At 37.7% G+C, this 23,403-nt stretch overlaps 2 protein-coding genes across 3 annotated transcripts; one reads left to right on the forward strand and one right to left on the reverse strand.

The window, feature by feature from the left end:
• Positions 1-3,800: 3,800 nt before the first annotated feature.
• anks4b (ankyrin repeat and sterile alpha motif domain containing 4B) lies at positions 3,801-9,191 on the reverse strand. Its single transcript, XM_041778332.1, has 2 exons — positions 8,966-9,191; positions 3,801-5,323 (listed from the first exon to the last, which is right to left on the reverse strand). The coding sequence occupies exons 1-2, from the start codon at positions 9,124-9,126 to the stop codon at positions 4,201-4,203; spliced, it is 1,284 nt and encodes a 427-aa protein (XP_041634266.1). The 5' UTR covers positions 9,127-9,191; the 3' UTR covers positions 3,801-4,200.
• Positions 9,192-12,309: 3,118 nt separating this feature from the next.
• Positions 12,310-22,279, forward strand: LOC121529477 (peroxisomal membrane protein PMP34). Of its 2 annotated transcripts, none has more exons than XM_041817366.1 (9): positions 12,310-12,644; positions 14,180-14,240; positions 16,462-16,528; positions 16,873-17,027; positions 17,402-17,518; positions 17,603-17,748; positions 18,293-18,388; positions 18,936-19,018; positions 19,347-22,279. In XM_041817366.1, the coding sequence occupies exons 1-9, from the start codon at positions 12,570-12,572 to the stop codon at positions 19,492-19,494; spliced, it is 948 nt and encodes a 315-aa protein (XP_041673300.1). In that variant the 5' UTR covers positions 12,310-12,569; the 3' UTR covers positions 19,495-22,279. The 2 variants fall into 2 exon arrangements, with proteins under 2 accessions (XP_041673300.1, XP_041673301.1); XM_041817367.1 differs by having other exon boundaries at positions 12,582-12,644; positions 14,166-14,240.
• Positions 22,280-23,403: the final 1,124 nt, after the last annotated feature.

Here is a 23,403-nt window from a genome sequence, read left to right on the forward strand (position 1 = left end):
GTAGAAGTAGTTAAAAGGATACTCAACATTGAGGACTGAAAAGTTTTCAAAAGTTACAGAACAATAAGGAAAATCTATGGAAGCCTTGAGTGGCCAAACCCCCATAATATTTTAACTCAGGCATAACTGTTGTTGTTTTCTTGAGATATCAAATTACCTTTGGCATCATCTCCAAGCAACATTCATGCTTTTTTTCTGTAATAACAGGTTCATTTTCTGAGATCTTGAGAAAATGACAGAAATTAATATTCACCACAGGAAAACAACATTTTTCTTTTTTAGAAATGAGATAAAAAGGTGTGGATTTCCAGGAAACAACCTAAAATAACTCAGTTGATGGGAAGACTAAACAAAATGCATGGATGCATAACCTTTTAAAATCCTGTTGAATATCTATAATAAAACCTGTCTTTTGAATGATTGTGTATGAAATAATGTTTGGTTCTGTGATGATAAATAATTTCGGCTGAATTGTTCAGTTAACGCTGATTTATCACCAACAAGGCATTCAACAGTTCATGTTTTCATATGTTAAAGTTGCTGTATGCTGTAAACAAACAATCAAACTGACTGACTGACTAACTCACTAACTAACCAACCATCTAACTGACCACCAGGGATGCACTGTTACCATTTTGAGAATATTTACAGAGGGACAGACTGTCTTGTCTTGTGGTGCAGTGGTAAAATATTACACAAGAGCCAACTTATGTAGTTCCATGAAGTCATATGACAGGAAGAAAAAATGCTCTGTGCTCTCTCTGTGTATGAGTAAACAGGGATAAAGATTAATCTGCATACAGGCAAGGCTGCACATAAGGGGGGCTGAAGGGGGAGAGCTTTCTGGGGCTCAGCCAAACTGGGGGCCCATGGAGGTCAGGAAAATCGTGCTCCATTGTACCGCTAAGCTGTGAAAAGCATATTTTATTTTTTATCAGAGCAATAACAAAATGAATGTTATTATTTATGCTGTAGCATGAAACCCTTTTTTAGAAATGTACAGCCCTTTATTTCAAAACAGAATTTCCATTTATTTGGCAATTTTAACAATGTGAATGGGCACACTGATATCAATGATTGGGAAAGTGATGTTAATCGTCATGGCTGAGTCATGATTTACACAAATGCTAGGGTGCCAGAAAATAAATTCAAACAAAAAACTGAGACAGCATTAATAGAAAAACTTTTATAATTGTGAAAATTGGCAAACAGGTGGCAGATAGGTTAAAGGTTGCAAAAATTACCAAAATGCAACCAAAAAAGTGCAAAAAAGGGTGAAAAGCAGAAATAAATGGTTATAAGTGTTTCAAAAAAGAGGAGCAAATAAAGAGGGGAAAGTGGAAAAAAACATTATAAAAGTAGCAAAAAAAGTAGCAAAAATGTCAGGAAAAGGTTAAGAGCAGCAAAAAGGGTCAAAAAAGGTTAAAAGTGGCAAAACTAGTCGCAGAGAAGGGCAAAAAGTGTCAAAAAGTTGATGAGAAATTTGAAAGTGGCAAAAATTGGTTAAAAGTAGGAAAAACAGGTGAAAAGGGCAAAAAAGTGTTGAAAGTCGCAAAAGATGTGGTAAAATGGGAGGAAAAACCCCATATAAGCAGCAGAATATGTTGAATTAATTACGTCATTGTGCAGATATTGATTGTTTATTTTACAATTATTCAGCAAACACTTGAAATAATTTAACATGAAAATACAAATGCACAACTAGATCAGCCACTGACTCTGCTAACTTGATCATGAAGCAGCTGCTAGATCTGCATTTTTTACACGGTAATTTCATGATTTTAAAATCTGGCTGCCTGCCACAATCCCCCCTCAACTTTGTGCCTGATTTTTAATGTCCTTTGTTGATATTTCATCACTTTTATTCCATTTTAAATATAAATTATAACACATAATAGACACTGGATAATATTACTCCATCTATGACCCCGTTTATATCTCGCATCAACATCTTTTTCAGGCTTTCTGATACCACATGGTTACCTTTAATGTTCGGTGTGAATGCACCTCAATGCCTGGTGGGGATGCTGTGATATCTGTGAGCTCAGACTGCACAGAGGCGCTCTGTTGTATAGACATGCCTCCTCAGACCCTGCATGCACATATGAGGACATTACATTATGGCTTTCTACAACATTACAGCGGGCGGAAAGTAACTAATTACATGTACTCAAATTACTGTAATTCAGTAGTTTTTTACTTCTTGAGGTTTAACCAGAGTAACTTTAACCTGAGTGCAGTACTCTTGTACTTTCTCCTCCTCTGTTGACTAAACCTTAGCACACAGCTTTAGCTCGTGTTTCTGATGGACTGCTGTTGTTTTTGATGTGAGACACATTTGCACCATGAGTGAAGTTACCCACTGAGTTAGAGATACACCTGTGACTTTAGATGAGCCTAAGGGATGAGTGAAGTGTAGTTTAACTTTGTGTTGTGAGGCCCCATATAGACAATTTTAAAGTGTGGGATTTAGCTCTATACAAGTTACACTGTCAGTTTGGTTGAAAAGGCTTAGTTTTACCTGATCAACCTGGTTGGAGATCTATTCTCTTGTTGTGCTTGCCCGTAAGAAAAGATAATATTTTACTGTAAAACTCTTCAGTAGTTAGTGCTTAAACTAAACTTTAAATCAAACAATTTTTATTTTTATGTGAGTAGATTGATAGATCAGTATTTTTACTTTTTCTTAACTAAGATTCACCAGAGTAACTGTACTTTTACCTGAGAACAGAAGTTGTGTTCTTTTTCCGCCTCTCCAACATAGCACTAATTTCTATTAGAACTTTTGAAATAGTCGTTCAGATTGTTCATTGGTTTTAGTAATTAGCTTGAAATGTAAGGCTAATTATCTTTTTGCAAATTTTCATAAATTTATTTGGAAGTAATCCAACATTTTCCTAGAAATTAGTGGATATATTTGGATTAGGCCTTGAATTTTCTGCATCTTCATGGGAATTTTGAAAATTTATTTGCAGTATTTTTACAAATTGGATAGGGAATATGGGGGCAGGAGTTGTCCTTTGAAATGTCCAGGAATTTTGGGGGAGAGAATATGTAATTTTTGGGGGGAATTTGCGAAGAAATTTTGGGGCACATTTGCTTTGTAGTTTGGGGTAATTTGCCCTAAAGTTTTCAGGATTTTTTTCAATCTTTAAATAAAATTTAAAAAAAATTCAGAATCAATTTTTAAATGATTTTTTAAATTTAAAAGTTTAACTTATTTTATTTAAATTTTAATTTTCATTATAATTATTTAAAATTTTCAGGATTTTTTGGGGACATTTTTAATGTCTTTTTTAGACTATAATATAAAGTTTCAGTTGAAAGATGAGTGGACTATTTTTAAAAAAAATTGGGGGACTTTTTTATCAGATATTCTAAAATATTTTTTTAGCAATTTTCACAGAAATTTTAGGTAATTTCTTTGTAATTTTATGGAATTTGTTTTGGTTTTTGAAAGGAAAATTCATAAGAAATTCTTAGGAATAAGCTGAAGAAACTAAAAATGTTTTCCAAACAAAAATTCAGGACTCAGGAGGTTGAAGACTACACAGCCAAAGTACATAATAAAGTCTGCTAATAAGCAAAAGGTGTAGCTTATTATTGTCCATCCAGCCTTTATAGCTGTTAAAGAGGCACTCTTAGGCTACATTCACACTGCATTCAAAAATGACCTGAATCTGACTGTTTTTGTCTAGTATCTGATTTTTTCCTGACAGTGTGAACAGCACAAGTCACATTGAATCAGACCTTTTTGAATCAGATTCAGGCCACTTTGGTATGTGGTTCTAAATCAGATATGTATCTGATCTTTTGGAAGTTGACTGCAGTGTGAACTGCCAAAAAAAAAAAAAAAATCAGATCTGAGAAAAGATCAGAACTGAGCATTAAGGAAGTGGATTGATGTAGGTAGCCTTGGTAAGCCTGACAGCTAAGGAAAGGATGCATGGGCTGAGCTTGCATGTACTGAAGTGATGTCATCTCAGGTATCAGATTACCCAGCATGAATGTTTAAGTAAAAAGGAAAACAGGGTCTTCTCTGTGAGAATAAATACAAGTTTGATTACGGTAAATGTGATAAATATTGTTGGAGACAGACTTTGCCAAATCATCTTTTACAGAAATCGAACTATCGACCTTCTCTCCAAAAGTCACAGATTCATTTTAAAGATTACAATCCTCTGTCCATGTTTTTGTGGATCACAAGCAGCTGTCCTTCATGATCCCAGGATCCTCCAGTGCGTTCTTCCTGCGAGCGGCTGCCTCCAGGATCTTCTTCCTGGGTCCCAGCTGGATGCGGATGCCTTTCAGGTCTTCATCAGAGCAGAGCATCAGCGCCTCCAGGTCCAGGTGCTCTCTGCTGAATGCAAGAGCAAACTCTGGCAATGAGATGGCCGACAAGAATGCATCTAAAGGAGAAGTTTCCTCATCTTCATCGTCATCCAGGCCAAGATCTTCTTGTTCCCAGGGCACATCGGCGTCACCGTTCCCCTCGAGGCCAGTGGCGTCCTCCTCCTCCTCGAACAACTCGTTCTGAACAAGATAACCAAGACTTTCATTGGCCCCGCCGGGGATGTCGTCTGACTCCAGCCCCATCTTCTTCATGAAAATCAGACCTCCGAGGCCAGGTCGGTTGAAGATGGACTGTTTGACTTGGCCTGAGTCTTCGTTGTCATCGTAGTCGTCATAGTCTCCCATTCCTTCATCATCTATGCCTTCTTCCTGCTCATTGAAGACATCCATGAACTCTGGTTTTTCAGAGGTTCCATCATCCTGTTTGCCAAAAAGGACATTTCCATCTCCTCCTGCTCTCTGTAGCGTGCCTTTATCTTTCTTCCCCAGCCTCTTCTGCAGTGTGCCTTTAACCCTGGCTGTAAGAGAGCCTGACTTTTCAACAGCAATGAGCTTGGAGAACTGCTCATTGACGCTGTTTATGGTGCCCCCGTTTGAGAATCCCGACGCCATGCTGGCCTCTGAAACAGACCCTCCTTTTTGCATTTTATCCATCTTAGTCTGGTGCCTCTTCTTAACCTTCTCGCACAGTTTCACACGCTTCTCTGCTTCTTTGACGGCCTCTTTCTTCAAGGTGGCGACCTTCTTTGGATTCTTGTTTGTCTGCTTTGAGGCCGCGTCATCCAGGAAGCGCACACAGTCCATACGGTCACGTGAAGCAGCCACGTCCATAGCTGTGTGGAAATCATTGTCGAGGGCAAATAGATTTGCACCAAAGTTGACCAGAAAGCTGAGGATGTGCATGTGGCCATTTGCTGCAGCGAGGTGCAACGGCGTGTTTCCCCAGATGTCGCTTTTGTTGGGGTCTCCTCTGTAAGACAAGAAAAAGATTTGACCAAAGTCATGAACTGTAGGTTTCTATTAACTGATGGGGATCTAATTCATTAATTTATCTGAGAATCCAAAAGATAACAACCAAGAAAGTCCTGGGGTTAAATGAATCGATTATTGCTAGAACAATACTAGGTTAGGCTGACCACAACCATCTGAGATTCCTGTTGTAATGCTGGACAGGGGAGAGGAGTAGCTCCGCCTACTATCCCGAGCAAGGCATCCACAACGTTTTAGACAGAGCATCAACCTGACATGCCTGTTTCATATATCCATGTATTTAACATTTATCTGGCAAAGCTCCCATAGAAAGTGTTTGGGAAAGGGCGGGACTTGTCAAATGATTCTCAGAAAGCTATTGGACAAACATTCTGTCAGTCAGGCCAATCAGAGCAACAAGACAAAATGACATAAGTCTGTACAGCTTGAACTCTGCAGGAAGATGCTGTAGTTTATGAACAATGGAGCTTGTTGATGGATAAAACTCATGCCAAGGCCAGTAGGGAGAAGTGTGTGGGCCTGCTCCTCCTTCAATAAAGAAATATCCTAATAAAAACTATAGCTAAAGCTACATCTGAGCTAATAGCCTTACAGACAGTCTTCAATGATACTAGCCTGCAATACAACCCAACCCTGCCCGTAACTACTGCTTACTCATGCCAAAGAAAGTCTTAATCTTATTTATTAATGATGTAGGACCAATATATAGCCTTTTTTCTGATGGAGATTTAAACCCTATAAAATAAAAAGAACTATAATTTATTGGTAATGCTAACAATGTGGTTGGGCACACTGAACTAAACCATCTGAAAAGGAATGTCAGACTTCATAGCTAAGCCACAGCTGTCAGAAAATAAAGCAGAAAAAACAGTCTGCTTTGATGGAGAGTATTTACATAGTTGTGAAAAGAGATGAAAATTTTGGGGGAGAAGTAAAAAAAAAATGGATTTTAATGGCAAAAAAGTGGCAGAAATGGCCATAAACTTGCAAAAATAAGTTCAAACTGGCAAATCAGAGACATGAAAATGGAAGGAAAAGCAGCAAAAATGAGTTAGATGGCTGGACAAAAGGCATCAGAAATGGGTTAAAAGTGGCAAAATGAAGCCAAAATGGGCAAAAAAAATGTTAAAAGTGGAATAAAAGTGCCAAAACAGCGGCGAAAAGTGGTATTAAAAGCAGAAAAAAACAGCAAAAAAATAATTTAAAGTGGCAAAAACATTAGCACAAATGTACACCAAGCGGCAAAACAGCAGAAAAAAGTGGCATGAAAGAGCAAAAAAACAGCATAATTGGGTTAAAAGTGGCAAAACAGTGTCAAAATGAGCAGAAACTGGTAAAAATTGAGTAACAGTGGCAAAAATTAGCGTGAAGTGGCAAAACAGCAGCGATAAAAGTGACATTAAAGGGCAAAAAACAGCAAAGATTGGTTTAAAGTGGCAATAAAGGGGAAAATGTACATAAAGTGGCACAACAGCAGCAAAAAACAGCCAAAATTGGTTAAAAGTGGCAAAAAAAGGGGGGAAAAATGTACGTAAAGTGGCACAACAGCAGCAAAAAAAAGATAAAATTGTTTTAAAGTGGCAAAACAGAAGCAAAACACGTAGTATTAAAGAGTGAAAAATAGCAAAAATTGATTCAAAGTTGCAAAAATGGTAGAAAAGTAGCAAAAAGGGTAAACAGACACAAAAGGCTGCTTTTAAGCACAACAAACTGCAAAGACGGGTTAGATGTAGTTAAAAAGGAAAAAAAAAGTATCAAAATTTGCAGAAATTGTGTTGAAAAAAAGGGTTAAAATTGCACCAAAAAATAATTCCACCATCAGAGCCCATGGATATTTTGATACGGTTTTCAGGTCCAGAATAAGGTAACTGTTAGCTCGGACGCTAGCACTGATGCTACTGATCCAACACTGATGTGATCAGTGAATCACAGCTGGAGTAGGGATGGGAGAAAAACTCGATACAGCATAGTATTGAGATATTTTGTCTGATGATTGTATCGTCTCATCCACCAAGTATCGATTATTTCAAATCAGCCTCTCATATGAACTGAAGTCTATGATAAAGGGAAAATAAAAGCAATTGTTTGTCCAGTGAGGTCGGCAGACGTGAAGCTCATAGAGCAAGAGGAAGTTAGTACAACAAACATGACAGCACCAGGGGAAGGACATTAGGAATGCAAGGAGGGCATGAATGAGATGGACATGACACATGAGGTCTGCAAGAAGTGCTACATGAAGACAAAATACTGCAGAAATAGGACAAACATGAGGGCAAGACTAATGCTGAATCAGCTAAACAGTTGAAATAATTGTATAGATCGCAGTATATCACAATATGTGATATCGCAATACTCACTGTATCACAAAATGTTTAAAATCATAATAATACCGAATCGTGACCCAAGTATCGTGATAATATCGTATTGTGGGGCCACTAGTGATTCCCACCCCTAAGCTGGAGGGGGCCCGTTCTCTGGGTGTTTAGGGGCCCGGTCAAACCTGTGGACGGCCCTGATCATCAGCATTCAGACTTTGAAGAGACATTGCCTTAAGTGTGGTTATAGTGAGGAAAAATACACACTGACAGTATCTGGGAGAAGACTGATCCAGCTTTGTATCTCATAATTTACAGATTTATAATTTTGTAAATTTATGACTTTGTAAACAAACAAATTTTGGGTGTTTAAGTCAAAATGTATAACTTTCAAACTCACAAATTCTGAGTTTGGTTTCTTGTAAATTTGCTGCTTGTTAAACTTAAAAATGAGAGTTTTTTTCTTAAAAATGAAGGCTCTATCTTATTTACTTTTATTTAAAATGGCTCTAATATGCCCTCATAGGTTTTCCCTGTTTCACCGTTTACTGAGCTAAACTTCCCCAGACTTCATGCTTATGGCAGAGAAATTAATCCAACTCTGCAAGAGCATAAAAATAAGTCATTTGCAGACCAAACTACACCTTAAAAACCTCTGGAGAATTTGGACATTTCTGAGGATAATTGGTAAACTATTAAGATGTAAAGTCCTCCAGGGCTGGGCCTCATCGCCGCAGCCATAAAAGCCTTAACTGCTGTATTCCTGCAACGACTTGTCATAAATCCCAACTCGCACTGCTGATGAGCAAAGCGGAAATGGATAAGATAATCCAGGCCACGTATGTGAGCTGTGAGAAGTATCCTCAAACTTTAATCTCATTTTTCAGAGACTGTCGTGCTTCTCGTCAGCGTGTCTTTTGTTGAGCTGAGAGATAGATGGAGGAGGGGGTGGTGGGGACAGATAAAGGGCTCTTTTGTTTTACAGGATGGTAGTTGCTGATCAGACATTTGGCACAGCAAGAGAGGGAGAGGAGGGAAGTTTTATCTCACATTATTATGGGCAGTAACATGAACACTGGTGTATGCTGTTAAAATCAGAAATAGTCAAAAAAGATATGACACTGAAACATTAGAGCTATTTTAAGCTATTATACATAGAATTTTAGAGTAGAATAATGTGTTTATTTGTGTCTAGTGGATCAATAGCTGAGCTGAAAGATGTGACACTAATATATACATACAATATATGATATGTCTAAAAGTTATCAGTGTCTGTAAAGTAAAGGAAACAGGAAGTCTGGGCTTACTCTCTGCTACAGATGAGCTGAAGAGCATCGACGTGTCCGTGGAAAGCAGCCAGTAAAGTGGGAGTCATGCCATCCTCATCCGCAGTGTTCAGGTCCTTCCTTGTGGCCTCCTTCAACAGGTCCAAGTACCCGTCGATGGCCGCTTTGTGGTACCGAGACATCTCCTCAAAGACAAAAACAGAGAGAGCCTAAACAAACCTGTCACTTTCCTCCACTTTTTCCTCTCCTCTTACACCGCAGACTCAGACCCGAGCAAACAAAGTGATCACTGGGCGGCAACATTTCAGCAGCTCAGGGCCATAAAACAAAAGCAAAGTCCAGGTCAGTGCTGTCGGTTTCCACCAACACCCTCGCTGCTCCGGATCAGTGCTTCAGACTTCATTATTATGACATATAAGTGACATTTTTCATTCTTAACCGAGGGGGAGTTTGCAGTGCTCCATGTTTCTATTGCCATACAAGTTTGTGTGGATGCTTGGGGTCTTATTTAATTTTATTGCCCCATTCACACTTGGAAAAACCTCCGGAAATGTTTCTGAATTTACCTAGGTGAGCTACATGTGTGAACACAAACAGCAGAGTTTCTCCACCTTGATTTTACCCTGACATTTCCCCGCTAACCCCCTATTTCCCCCACTCATCTTATGGGTCAATTCCACTGAGCGGCCCAAGCACAGGATGTATAATTTAAAACATATTGATTTTACCCTGTTTCCTGCGATATTGGGAATTTTGGTTGTTTTCCAGAGATTTTCACCTTATTAGAAACAGCTTTGTTATTCAGAGAAGCAGAGATAACAGGTTTTAATTCTATGAAAATAACCCAAATTAATTCTTTATCCTGGTAAACTGAAGTAATAAACATATGGATGTCTTCCTGCCTCGATGTTTTGCAGCTATTTTTTCCCCAAATAGGCTCCATGACTTACTTTTGGATCCCAACCCACCTGTTGAGAACCACCTGTAAACTAATGACCCAACCTTTCACTTTATGAAATATTTTACATCTATGAACGAATGTTCATTTTCCAGATAGGTGATATTTATTACCAGGGCTGTCATTGTTAATGCATTTACTGTGATTCATTAATGTCCATATGTAAAAATCAAAGTTTAAATGGTGTGGTAAATTTTTGGGAGTTTTCATTAACTAAAACTAGACTGAAACTAAAAAGGGTAGAAATGATTAAAATAGGACTAAAACGTGCATTTTATGATCCAACACATTAGTTCTAGAGTCATTGCTTCAAATTTGCAGTTTTTCCTCTTCGTCACCAAATGTTAGTCATGTCCCCATTTTGAAATGAGGGGAAATTGCATGCTTGCTTATTAGTTTCCTATACAGACAACATCCTAATCTTATAAATTCTTACAATATAAGTGAAATAAAAATGTATAAAATGAAAGCCGTCGCTCATTTTTACATATTTAAGGTTATGATAAATCCCTTTGAGGAAATCCAATTTGCAAGTGTTAGAGGTCAGTTAAAATGTTTTTTTTATTGTTGACCCGAGTTAACATAAGGGACCCCCCGCTCCCCCAAACTAATTTTGTGAAATTCACTGATTAATGCACTTGGATTAATTTACAGAGGTTTTAGGATATTTAAGTTAATGTTTATACAGTCAGTACTCATTTGTTTTTCTCAGCTGTCACGCTATTTAAGCTGTTGTTACCCACGCCAATGAAATCGGCAGGGGGTTATGTAAAGGGTTCCGTATCTTTCTATCATTCTTTCTTTTTTTCTTTGTTCGTTTGTTTGTTTGTATGTGTACAAGATAACTCCAGAACGGAAGGTCGGATCTTCACCAAACTTTCAGGGCATGCTGGGATAGTGACAGGGAAGAATCGATTAGATTTTGGTGATGATCCGCGCACCCGTTCGGTTTTTCTCGGACTTCAAAATTTTGAACACCATAGTAATCAATAGGAGCGTCAGTCTCTCGGTGTCGCTGCTTAGGCGTGGGTCTGCCGCCTCTGACGGCCATTCTAGTTTATTTACCTTGCAAAGCTTCGGGTGTAATTCACAATTTTCGCCACAAGGCGTCATCAGTGAGCAAAGTTCAGGCTGACACGGAGTTGAGTAGAAGAAGACCCTGCTATTATTACGAGTGATAAGCAACGAGAGAGCAACTATAGTAGGCCTATATATCGGCAGCCAGAGAAAACACTGATAAAAAGTTAAATAGACTTTGTTATCTTTTTCTGTTCAAAATAAAGAAGAAAAGACTAGAGAAACTTCTATCGGTGTCCGCCCATGCTCTTGGCTGCAACACAAAAAATCTTTAAAAAACACACAAACAAACAAAAAAACAACAACAAAACAACATTTTTTGTGTTTTTTTACATCACAAATAAAAATGTCCCTTTAATTGGCTTTGACTAACTAACTAACTAAATAAATAACTACCGAAATAAATAAATAAATAAGTAAATATTAGGTATTTGCAATTTATTATCATGTCTGATCCTAGTAAGAAAAAGTCATGCAAAAAGTGAAAATAAATAGTTTATTCTATTTCTATTTATGCATGGTGTCCACGAACACCCTCAGTGTAAAAATATATTCAAATCTTAAAATTGAAAAAAAAAAAAAAAAGCATCCATAAAGATGTAAGTTGTTGGTCATTATTTACATATTCAAGGCTGTGACATATCCAATTGCATGTAGGATATTTTAAAAACGCAATTTTTACATTACAAAAAAAGGAACAGGTTTTTGCACTACAATTGGCTTTAAAAGGGTAACATTACTGGGGAAAAAATAATAATAACCAATATAAGATATTAGTGATCTGGTCGGATCTTAATTAAACTAATTCATGCTCAAAAGTGTAAAATTAATTCCTTGTGTAATATTTTATTGCTATTTATATATTGTGTCCATATACACTCCCTCTCAGTGTAACACTTTATCAAAATCTTAAAAAAAAAAAAAAAAAAAAAAGCTTTGCTGATATTATTCACCTATTCAAGGCTGTGATAATCCCCTCTGAGTAAATCTAATGCATGTAGTAAAATGAAATGAAAATGTTTCTTTTCTTTTCATCACAAAAACAGGATTTTGCGCTTAATTTATGTATGTTATGTATGATTGAGCGCAACATTTTATTTTACACCATCCAAGGGTTAAAAAAAAAAAAAGTCAAATATCACCTTAACAAACGTAAAGTGTATTTCTTTTGCAGGGTTAGTAATTTCTTCACTTCCTTGCATTCTTTGCATCTTCAAACCATTTCTGTCCAGTAGGTGTCAGTGGTGCGTAATATTAGCGCCAACATAAGAAGAAGAAGAAGAACGACATGAAGAATCCGGTAGAAGAAGAAGAATCTGTCAACCCGGCTCAGCCAATGAATGGAGACTGGGAGGAACCATTTCTCAACAGTTTTGTTCCGACATTGATATTTTTCTCCTCCTATCCGCCTTTGAGTTTGTAAATACCATGGAGTAGGAGCTGTGAATGTTTTTCTAACCTTCCCGCCGTGTCGTAGCTTGTTAAACCAGACAGACCGCTAGTTAACCCCCCCCTCCCTCCGGGTCCCTCCGCGGTTACTCTCGGTCGTTTGGTCTGGTTGTGGTCCGACCGGCGGAAGACGCTGCAGATATGTCCGACAATGGTGGCACGGCTGTCGGCCTTCTGTCTTACGAGACGCTGGTCCATGCGGTGGCAGGTGCAATGGTGAGCAGAGCTAAAGTTCAATAATGTTTTAAAGTGGAGGAGGAAGGCGTGTCTGGTTCCTGTCTGAGGAGAATCATGTTAAAAATGGTGGCGTGGAGACACAGCGGGGTTGTCACAATAGTAGTATTAAACTTCGATCTGATACTACTAAAAATAAAACCATGAAGAAACCAGTCTGAGTACCAGGAACAGGTGGGGCTGGGAAATCTATGCAGTTTCCATGTACCTCATGTATCGTTACGTTTCATGAGATGAAAATCGTTGCAAGGCACAAATTTATAGTTTTTCAGTAAAAAATCTGTAATATGCTCATTGACTATAAGATAAAATGTGTTAAGTCTAAATGGAGCGCAGTCCTTTCAGAAATGTATTTTTTCAGGAGTATTTGTGTTAATAGTAAAAATCAAATCATATTGTTTAATACCACAGCAAAAAAAAACAAAAAAAAAAAAGTCTCAGAGACCCAAAATCAGCCTAAGGTTGTAGCCAAACTCTTGCACACTTGTGACTGAAGGTGTACATGTTGATTAGGGGTTAGCTGATATTGTTTTTTCAGGGCTGACACAGACACAGTTATTAGCCGTCATGAGACCGACAACTGATACTTACAAGTTATGCACATTTATTATGATGTACAAAGTGTATTTAATATGGCAAAATAAAACTGTGTGACCAAAAAATTGAAGGAAGATAAACAATTTTGCCTAAACTTTATTGGCATGAGAGATAGCAAGGAGCAACACTGTAGCAGCAAGAAAACAGGAAGTGATGCCATACACTCACCGACACCCAGGATTAAGTGTTGATTGGCTAGTGCTCTGACATCTAGCCAATCAGCTTGTGTTGAATAAAGGATATTGGGTGAGACAATAAGCAAAATAGAAGACATGCAAACCTTGTACTGGTTGTTTCTTGCCTTTAATTGTTTAAAATTGAAGGCAAACTTTTGCACACTATCTAATTTGCACAATTACATTTGGACAAATGGTTGGAACCGGCATTACTCTCATTTTTGCCTATCCCACACTATTTTTAAAAATGTTGATGATAATTTTGTGCGATTTAGATTGTGATCTCCCTCTTGTTGAAAAAAAATCACTAAGCTTATCAAGTTTCTGTAGCCTACATTTTAATACCACTTATGATTAGAAAAATGGTTATTTTCTCATTTTGAAACACAGAACAGCAAATGTTGACGTCAGTAAAAGGAAATGTTGCGAATGGTTTTTTATACAGTTTGTCTCTCATGTCCTTTAATTATTTTAGTATGTTTTAATGTTTGTTATGTGGCCTGAACACGACATGAAAAATACCCATGTCACTCATAAGTTGCAACATTTAAACAATAATACAATTTATTTACATAATTAGAATAAGTTTACATTAACCAAGGGCATTCAATACCTCAGGATGAATCAGAGATAACAAATAAAAGAAGGGAGAGACCATCAAACTAATCTGCAAGTAACAGAGCTTTTATTTTGTATTTGTGGTTAGTATAATCTGTCAGTGATGTTTCAGCTTTTTCTTCTTAGGGGAGTGTGACAGCTATGACCGTCTTCTTCCCTTTGGACACAGCCAAAAGCAGACTGCAGGGTGAGTTGGAGGTCTTATCATGTCGGCCAGAGGTTACCTGATAGCAGCAGCTCTGAAAACAGTTGAAGGTTTACCTCAGTATACATTAAGTTTTACTGCATCTCAAAGATGTAAAGACAAACTCCAGTCTGAGGCATGCTAGCTACACCTGATCACTTCATAAAAGTTGTTTTAGATCTTGATACCAGATTTATAAACTTTAATTTGATACCAGAGAGCTTCAGATGATCACCACCAGTGCTATCAGTACAATTATGCTGGAGATTGTATCGTTTCAAGATAATAGGTGTCAAAAAATATGTGTTGAAAATGTGTTCAACCTTGCTCCAGACACTTTGATTATTTATCCATTCATTATCTATACCGCCCATCCTGTTCAGGGTCATGGGGAGGCTGGATCCCATCCAGGCTGCCACAGTGCACCTTGGACTGTTCCCCTCTAAATCACAAATTTGTTTAATGTAGTTTTTAATTAACATTTTCCTGGTTGTGTTTGGAAGTATTTGTGCTTTCCTGGAGTTTGTCATCTTTATTCTTTTATATTCTTCTTTTTTCTAAACTCATTACAAATATTTTGGAATTTTAATGTAACAAAATTATTTTTTAATGTGATATATATTATCGATTTGGAAATTGACCACTTACAATGTGAATAAAATGATTGATTTTTTTTATTATTGTATGTATTATTATTATTTATAATGATTAGCAAAGCATTTTCCAGTGTATTCAGTTTAATACAGTACAAAGACGAGCCATTTATTATCCAAACTGATTAAGCTAACGTAAATATTTGAAAATATATAGGCATTCTGAATTTTATGCCTACAATAGTTCTAAAAAACTTGGGACAGGAGTATTTTTACCCCTGTGATACATCACCTTTACTTTTAACAACACACTGTAAGCAAGTGAAGACTGAAGACACTAATTGTTTAGTACCTAAATGGAAATTATCCCTCATTTATGCTGGATGTTCATCTTTAGTTTCTCAACAGTTCATGTAACACTTCATACATTCTCAGTGGAAGTCAGGCCTGAGCTGCATGCAGGTCAGTCTGACACCCATACTCTTTCACTGTGAAGCCATGCTATTGAAATCCGTGCAGATTGTGGCTTGGCAATGTCTCTCTGACATATGCCAGGACATTCCTGAAAAAGACGATGTCCTGATGAAAGCACGTGATGCTCTAAAACCTCCATGTACCCCTCAGTGTAAATGCTGCCTTCATAGATGTGCATGTGACCCACGCCATGGGCACTAATACACCATGACACCATCACAGATGCTGAGTTTTGAACCTTGTATTGATAAAAATTTGGATGGTCCTTTCCTTATTTATTTCAGCAAACCTTATGGCCATTATTCCCAAGACTCTCAGGCTACATCACACTTTTCCACTTTGGGTCATTCCATCTCAGATGAGCTTAGGCCCAAAGAGGTCAGCTTACCTCTGGAGGCTGCAGATCTATTGCTTTTTCTTTACATGGTAGAGTCTTTACTTGCATTTGAAGATGCAGCGACTCACTACGTTAACTCTGACAATGGTTTTCTGAGGTGTCTCCAAGCCCGCATTGTGGTAGCTATCACAGAATGACTCTGGTCTTTGACACAGTGCCACCTGAGGAATCGAAGGTTGGTTTTTGGCCTTGCCCCTTTTGCACAGAGATTTCTCCAGATTCTCTGAATCGTTTGATGATATTTTACCTTAGATGATGATATTCCTGATCTCAGCAACTGTTTAGGAATGTTGTTCAGAAACTGTAGGTGTCTGCTTGTGGAGAACCTCACACCATCATTGACTGTGAACGACTGAGACATTTAGAGCACTCCTTTTATATCTGATCATGATACTACCACCTGTTATAAGTTAACCCTCATACCTGTGGAATGTTACAGATGTTTCTGAGATTTCCACAGCTTTCCTGTCTTTTCTGGTCCCTGTCCCAACTTTTTTGGAACAAGTTGCAGGCATTGTCTCAAGTATTATGGAATTGTTGTTTGTAGGTGTTTCAACTTTGAAAATTTTTAATTAATTTTTAAATATATCCATGTTCATGAAACATTATACAGTTGTGAATTTTAATTCTAACATAATATTTCTAGATGTTGATAAGTAATTCTTCCACCTTCCCCTTGTCATTATTGTCTTTGTTGTTAAATTATTCATGTCTGTGGTGTTTCCCATAAGAATTCACCTCTTTCCTTTTGTATTTTCAGTGGATGAAAAGCGAAAGTCTCGCTCTACCCCGGTCATCCTGGCTGAGATAGCAAAGGAGGAGGGCATGTAAGTGTAAAAGTGCTGCTCAGTCACAGAGCAGAAAATTAAACGAATCGTGCTTTGTTTTGTCCTTAAAAAGCCTGTGGGATTCGATTTAAGCTATTAAGTAAATGAAAATTAACTAAATTAATGAAACCAATCAAGCTGTTTAAACAAAAGAAGATGACTTAACCTTTTTTGACACTTAAATGTTAATTGATAAAAAAAAAATAACCTGCAGAGTAAAAGATGATGCCAATTATTGCATTTTACAGTCCCCATCCAACTTTTTAAAGCCTCAGTGTTTGTCTGTCAATGTGTCCACAGGTGAACACTCTTTAAAAACCACTCTCCTCCCTTTTTCCTCCCAGTTTGTCTCTGTACAGAGGCTGGCTACCCGTCATCTCCAGCCTCTGCTGCTCCAACTTCGTCTACTTTTACACCTTCAACACTCTCAAGAGGCTCAACGCAGCTGGACCGGGGAAGTCTAGACCAGGCAGGGATCTGCTCATGGGTGTCGCAGCAGGTAAACTAATGTTCAATAAGGCTTAATAGAAGAAATTAGCTACTAGCTGTAATCAGTAACCGTAGGTGTTGATGAGGTTATCAGTAATCCACAGCAATCTGTAAACATGTCGTGCATTTTCTAACAAAATTATTTAAGAAGATGGTTGTATATTTGCATTACGGTTTTGCTAAACCTAATTTAGGAAATATCTAGACTAGAGACAAATTTGATGAACCAGTTTATGTCTTGGCTTTTATATACACTCATGCCTACTGTCTTGAAGTCTTCCTACCTGCTTTTATTAACTTGTGGATCATTATAGTAGCAATAGACCAATTAAAGGCAGGCATATGTATCACATCACAAAAAGAGCTGGTCTGTTGTTCATGCAGGTGTGGTGAATGTGCTCCTCACCACTCCCATGTGGGTGGTCAACACTCGCCTGAAGCTGCAGGGGGTAAAGTTCAGAAACGAAGACCTTCAGCAGACCCACTACAGAGGCATTTTTGGTACGTCATATGCTAGTTTTTGTTTCACAGTTTAAAGGTTCAGACATGTTCTTCTTGTTCATTAATTTTGTGTTTCTCTCTCAGATGCTTTCTCACAGATCATATCCAAGGAGGGTCCAGCAACTCTGTGGAACGGCACTCTGCCCTCCCTCATCCTCGTCCTGAACCCGGCGGTTCAGTTCATGTTTTATGAGGGCATGAAGAGGAGGGCGGGGAAAGGAGGGAAGAAGGTGAGAGGACACAAGAAAGACTCGCTGATTAGTACATTTTATAGACAAAAAAAATTAAATGGAATAAAGATACGGAGAGTCCATTTCAAAAGCATGCCGAGAAAGAGGAATACCATGCTCTAAAGGATAGGAAGTCTGCGAAGTGAAGATGCAGTATTCTATTTATTCGTCCTTGTCTTGTCATCAATAATGATTTATTATGGGGTAAAAATGTAGCTAAAACATGGTGAGAAATGAGAACTAAATGCTAGTAAAGGAAAAAAAAAGAATCAAAATTACTTACTGAAGCAACATCTCTATATGTATTTGTGTTGCTTCAGAAAATATGGACTTAAAAAGTCGGCCTTCTGCAAAAGAAAGGTCAAGAAAATCAGGTGGTAAATAACTTGTCAACAAACTTTTTCTAACTCATTTTAATGTAAATCTCAGTGAATGTCAGCCAGGGGGCTAGCACTAACACTGCTGATCAGTATAATGATACTATTTGATCAGATCTGAGGAGGAATCAGTGGGTGAGAGGATGCTTAATCTTTGTCTCCGACAGATTTCTTCTGCAGAGATCTTTCTCATTGGAGCCATCGCCAAGGCCATCGCTACCACAGCGACATATCCTCTTCAGACGGTCCAGGCCATCCTGAGGGTAAATACTTTGTAATACAACATCACATCCTTTATTGTCTAATGTCCTGAGTTGTCTAAACAATCTTTTTTTTGTTTGTTTTTTGTTTTTTTGTTTTTTTTTTTTGTAAACAGTGGAGCGGGTTGCATTCTTTAGGGGTCATTGATGTGTGGACACACCTAAATGTGTATTGAAGACAGTTTGATATCCAAAAGCCCAGACTGGATAAAGAGCTGGTCTAGGATTCCTTAATCTGAACTGGTTTGGAAGTGTAGACGCTGCACACAAAGGTGCGCATTGAAGAGCTGTACATCAGCCAGCAAGATCTGGAGTGGCAAATTAGCAACAAGCTAAGAGGCTAGTAGTACTCTTAAACAGCGTTTCGCCTTCATTTTGCCATTTAGATGCTATAATAAAATGTTAATAAGGCCCTCTGTCACTTCTATACATGGAAGACATGCAGATAAAATCTGTGGAGGATGTCCTCAGATGTCATTTCTCAAAAGGCATTAAGACAGTGGTCATCAAATCTGAATAATCATTAACCTGCTTTATGTTTTCTCACCAGTTCGGACAGTACAAAGGTGACGGCAAGGGTGGCGTGATTGGAAGCATCTCAAATGTTTTCTACCTGCTCATGGAGCGAATCAAGTGAGTATAACCTTTAATAAAATACATGGTACATTTATATTCAGTCAGAAAAAGCATAATTATTGTTAGTTTGCCTAAAACTGGGCCTTTAAAATGTGTGTACACTTGTCAGTCCAACTGAAATGTACTCAAATATCCCAAAGTCAGACTAAAACACCTGATAATGTAGTTGGAGATCGATTGATTCTTGCATGTAAACAGTTAAATGGCCTAATAAAGCTAATACCGTAGGCATGTAAACGTACTAACATCCAGATTCACTAACACAGAGAGAACATTAGAGATGTGGCTGCTGATGATTGAGGAAAAACTCTTCCTTTGATTGCAGGAAGTATGGCATCCTTGGTTTGTACAAAGGCTTGGAGGCTAAGCTGCTGCAGACGGTGCTTACGGCTGCACTCATGTTCGTCGTGTATGAGAAGATCACTGCTGCTACCTTCAAAGTCATGGGCCTGAACAAGAAACTCAAGCACTGAATACTCACGCCATGTAAATGCAGTACTGTACAAGTACGTCTGTCTTCAGGAGGCTTTATCGAGAGAATGCCACAATTGTTCCAGTCATGAAAAATAAGAGCTGGGATTGGTGCCTTTAAATAGCTGCAGATTCCCACGCTCACCCAAATCATGCTGCATAACCAGGTCAAGGTTTAAGTCCTCTAATCTTAACTTTCAACTGGTTCTTTAAGTGCAGAATGACCTTAATATTTATTCAGTTGTATTGCTCAGTTTAAATGATCCCAAACAAATTACAGAGGCTCAGTCTAGTTTGATATGAAGAGCAAAATAAAGCCCTAACCAGCTATGAAAAAGTATTTATCCCTCAGTTAGGCCTGTCACAAAATTCACTTCAGTTAGAAGTTTGAATGCAGAGCCAAAACAGCCCCAGTCTTGATGAAATTAACAATACTGGAGGCAAATTTGTTAAACAGAGAGCTTTAAATTGAACCTGTATAATCACCTTTAAGGAAATACATCAGCTTAGAATTAAAAAACAGATTAAGAAACCAACTTATTTTGTAAGAGGAATGGTTTGACAGTTGGAAAAATTAATTTTCACTTTTTTTTTCTGGAGTTTAAGTCATGCTGGCCACACATTAGATGATTTATAGACCTTAAACGGTGCTAAAAACATGGGAGACAACAGGCATGAGGACTGTTTCAAAAAAATTTTTAATCTTAAAAACCTCTAAACGTGCAAACAAGATGACTGCCAGACCATGAAACCACCAGATCTTGTGGGGCCAGCATTAGATAGGATTAAAATCACTCTTGTGTCTGTAACATCTGTACATATGGGGGTAAAGCTAACCTACTCAGCTTCGTCTGAAACAAATGAAATGAAACTCCTAGCTGCTGTAAAGTCTAATGTATCATGTTATATCTTGTTTGATTATTTTGTACAAAAGTCTGTGTTAAATTTGCTCTGGTGTCGCATTTGGCCCGTTAAAATGATTTAAAAACTGGACAATAAATCAAACGGTTCAAAAACTAGCATTTCCTCTTTCACTATCAGTTAGCGGACATTGTGGGCTCAATAAAGTTAACTAAACCACTAAAACCACCTTTTTTCTCAGCTGAAATCCTGTGTAAATGGGTATGTGGGAGTGTTGTCGATTAGTTTGGGTCCAAGTCCTGACAGTGGATTAAAAATGGTTTAAATTCCTGTAGGGTTTAGCGCCCCATTCATTCTTTTGCTTGTTTTTACATCTCTGTAGCACATTATGTTCTGTGATAATATATTAAAAACAAAACAATGCATGGCAATAAACAGAGGGACCAGACTGCAGACCACAGCTCTCAGACGCCCCTTTTTGCAGACCAGTACTATTAGACTCCACCACTGTCAGGAGGGGAGTGATGTAATTTGCCAATACAACACATCATGTTTTAGAAGTAGTTATGCAACTGTAGGCACACTTTAGCTTCATTAGCCATAGCAATGTTGAGTTCAGATATGTAAAATAAATTAACATAGCTCATGTACTGTCACTGACTTTAGCTATGTTAGTTTCAACTATGTAACATTAACTAACATAGCTAATGTAGCTTTATTAGCTTTAGTAGTGTTAGCAGTGTTAGAGTTTCACAGAGGGCAATCTTCTCTAAGTAGGCTGTTTAGTTAGCTTTATTTTTGTAATAAGGTTTTTCAGTTAAGTATTCTAACTTCTGATGTCTTGACCTTCACCCTTTTGTCCTAACCCTCTAATTGGATTTTATTTTGAAAGTTTTTACCTGTATTCCCATCCTGACAGTGGTGGTTTCTGACAGCTGTTGTCTGCAGCCAGACTGGCTTGGGAAAACAGATGAAATGACATAGATAATACCTCCCTTTAATGGTGTAGTTTATAAAATTTGGAATATTTGCAGCAGTTACCACAAGACGTGAGCAATGCAATCTAGACTGACTGTTAGATGGTATTAAGGAAAAATGCATATCTAATTTTTGGTCCCTTCTGTGGTACTGCAGAAACATGCAAGATGCAGTGTGTGAGATGCTGTTTAACTTTAATAACAATAAAACAGAAGGAGGAAATGACTAGCTTCCTATGATCCAGCTGCTACAGACACAAGAGTGGTATCCTCTCATCAAAACCTAGAATTCTAAGTGGATAAACTGGATTCCAGTAAGTCCTGATTCAAATATTGAGACTTATATAGTGACATCTTACAGGGGTGTTGATTTGATCTAAGCTGTAGGACCCAGACTCTCACACTTTTTACGCAGATTCTACTGTTAAAAGAAGCCTCGTGAAATTCCAGCCAGATCGATATGTGAATTGATCAGAATTATGAGTTAGTAGTAGCGACAGGAAGTGCTGCGCTTACATTCATATTTACAAAACTGTGTAAATACATTTACCCTAAAACGGTTTAACTTTACAGTTATAATACATGGTGTTGAGATGAATTTAATATAAATGGGAGTGAGTACTTAAGCTAATACATTTTGAGTGAACAAATACTTCAGTAGGTACTAAGTGCCTCCAAACTGTACCATAAACCTGAACTATGATCTGCTGTTAGTGCTTTAATGACTGTTGATGATTTACACAAACTCATGCTGCACTTAACTGTATACTGTCCTCCTGATTGTATTGGTTTTTATAGACCTTATGTCTTCCAATATACCTCTGCATCCCATTTCCGTACCGTGGAAAGGGCTTGAATTATTTGACAGTATTTTTGTTTTTTTATTACAGCGATTCTGCTCTTTTTTGTTGAATGGAAGTTTCTGCTGCCTTAAAACCATTTGACAGTTGATTCATTCCTTTTTGTTGCTGTGAAAATGTTGTTGACATGCAAGTTTGTATCATGATAAGCAGCGGTGTTTTCAGTGTTGTTGGGTAGTGGGTCTGGGTGATAGGTTCTTTGCAGATGACATCACGTTGTAGCGGATAACTCCTTTGGGGGGCAAGTAGTGATTTCTGCAAAGAGGAACACTACCAAAAAGGCCATTTGTTAAACTGTTTATGACTATGCCAAGCATTCAAAGTGCAAAAATAAAAATAATTTTTATTTTTAAGCAACTTTTGTGCCCCCAAAGTAGTGAACTATACAGAAAAAAAAGTTAAAAAACCTCATGGTTCAGTACAGATTTGTCACAGTTTAGTACATTAAACTCTGATCTTTCCTGTGTTTCTTTAGCTGATGTCTGTCCAGTCTCGCTCCCCGTGATGGAAAATCTGTCTCTTTTTAAAGATCCAGATCATTTGGCTCAGCTTTTTAAATGTGAATTAAATAATGACAAAAAATGGAGGAAAGGAAACTGGAACTCAAACAGGAGCTAGCTACTGTGGCTAACATTTAAGAGCTGTTTTGTAACACATGTGGTGCATTATTACTTGGTTTCTTACCCTACAACGTTTATTCAGATTAAAAGCATATAGCATTGTATGTTAAAGTCTCTCTTTATCTGGCTAGATAAGGAATAAGGACCAAAAATCATAACTCAGTGTTTCTTAGATGAGTGATTATACATGTCGTCATCAAGATACTGGAATTATAAACGTGGATAGAGATGCACCAACTGAAAATTAGAGCCAATATTGATACCAATGTTTAAAACAATTTAGCCAACAATACCGAAACCAATATTTTTTTTCATCCCTTCTTATAAAGCAACAAACCCACTATTCTAACATTTTCTCTCATGTTTGACCATAAAACAAAGATCAAAAATTGTCCAACAGGCACCCTCTGCTGCCCGTTAAGTCATATATCCAACCAAAATTTCACAAATATGTTGGCAACACTTGGAAAAGTGATTGTAACTTCATATTTGTGCAATTTAGACAGTGTGCAGGAGTTTAACTGCATTTTTTGTTATCGCAAACAGAAAATCACCCATTATTTGTTGTTTAAGACCTTTTTTTGTTGTTATGG

The sequence above is a fragment of the Cheilinus undulatus genome, linkage group 21 (assembly GCF_018320785.1).
Source record: "Cheilinus undulatus linkage group 21, ASM1832078v1, whole genome shotgun sequence".
Classification (NCBI taxonomy): domain Eukaryota; kingdom Metazoa; phylum Chordata; class Actinopteri; order Labriformes; family Labridae; genus Cheilinus; species Cheilinus undulatus.

Bases quoted from the DNA above. Each gene is read 5' to 3' on its own strand.
- LOC121529477 (XM_041817366.1), top strand. From the start codon at position 12,570: ATGTCCGACAATGGTGGCACGGCTGTCGGCCTTCTGTCTTACGAGACG. The intron at 17,519-17,602 runs GTACGTCATATG...TTTCTCTCTCAG, and splicing joins CCACTACAGAGGCATTTTTG to ATGCTTTCTCACAGATCATA. The intron at 18,389-18,935 runs GTAAATACTTTG...TTTTCTCACCAG, and splicing joins CGGTCCAGGCCATCCTGAGG to TTCGGACAGTACAAAGGTGA.
- anks4b (XM_041778332.1), bottom strand. From the start codon at position 9,126: ATGTCTCGGTACCACAAAGCGGCCATCGACGGGTACTTGGACCTGTTG. The intron at 5,324-8,965 runs GTAAGCCCAGAC...CTTGTCTTACAG, and splicing joins CAGCTCATCTGTAGCAGAGA to AGGAGACCCCAACAAAAGCG.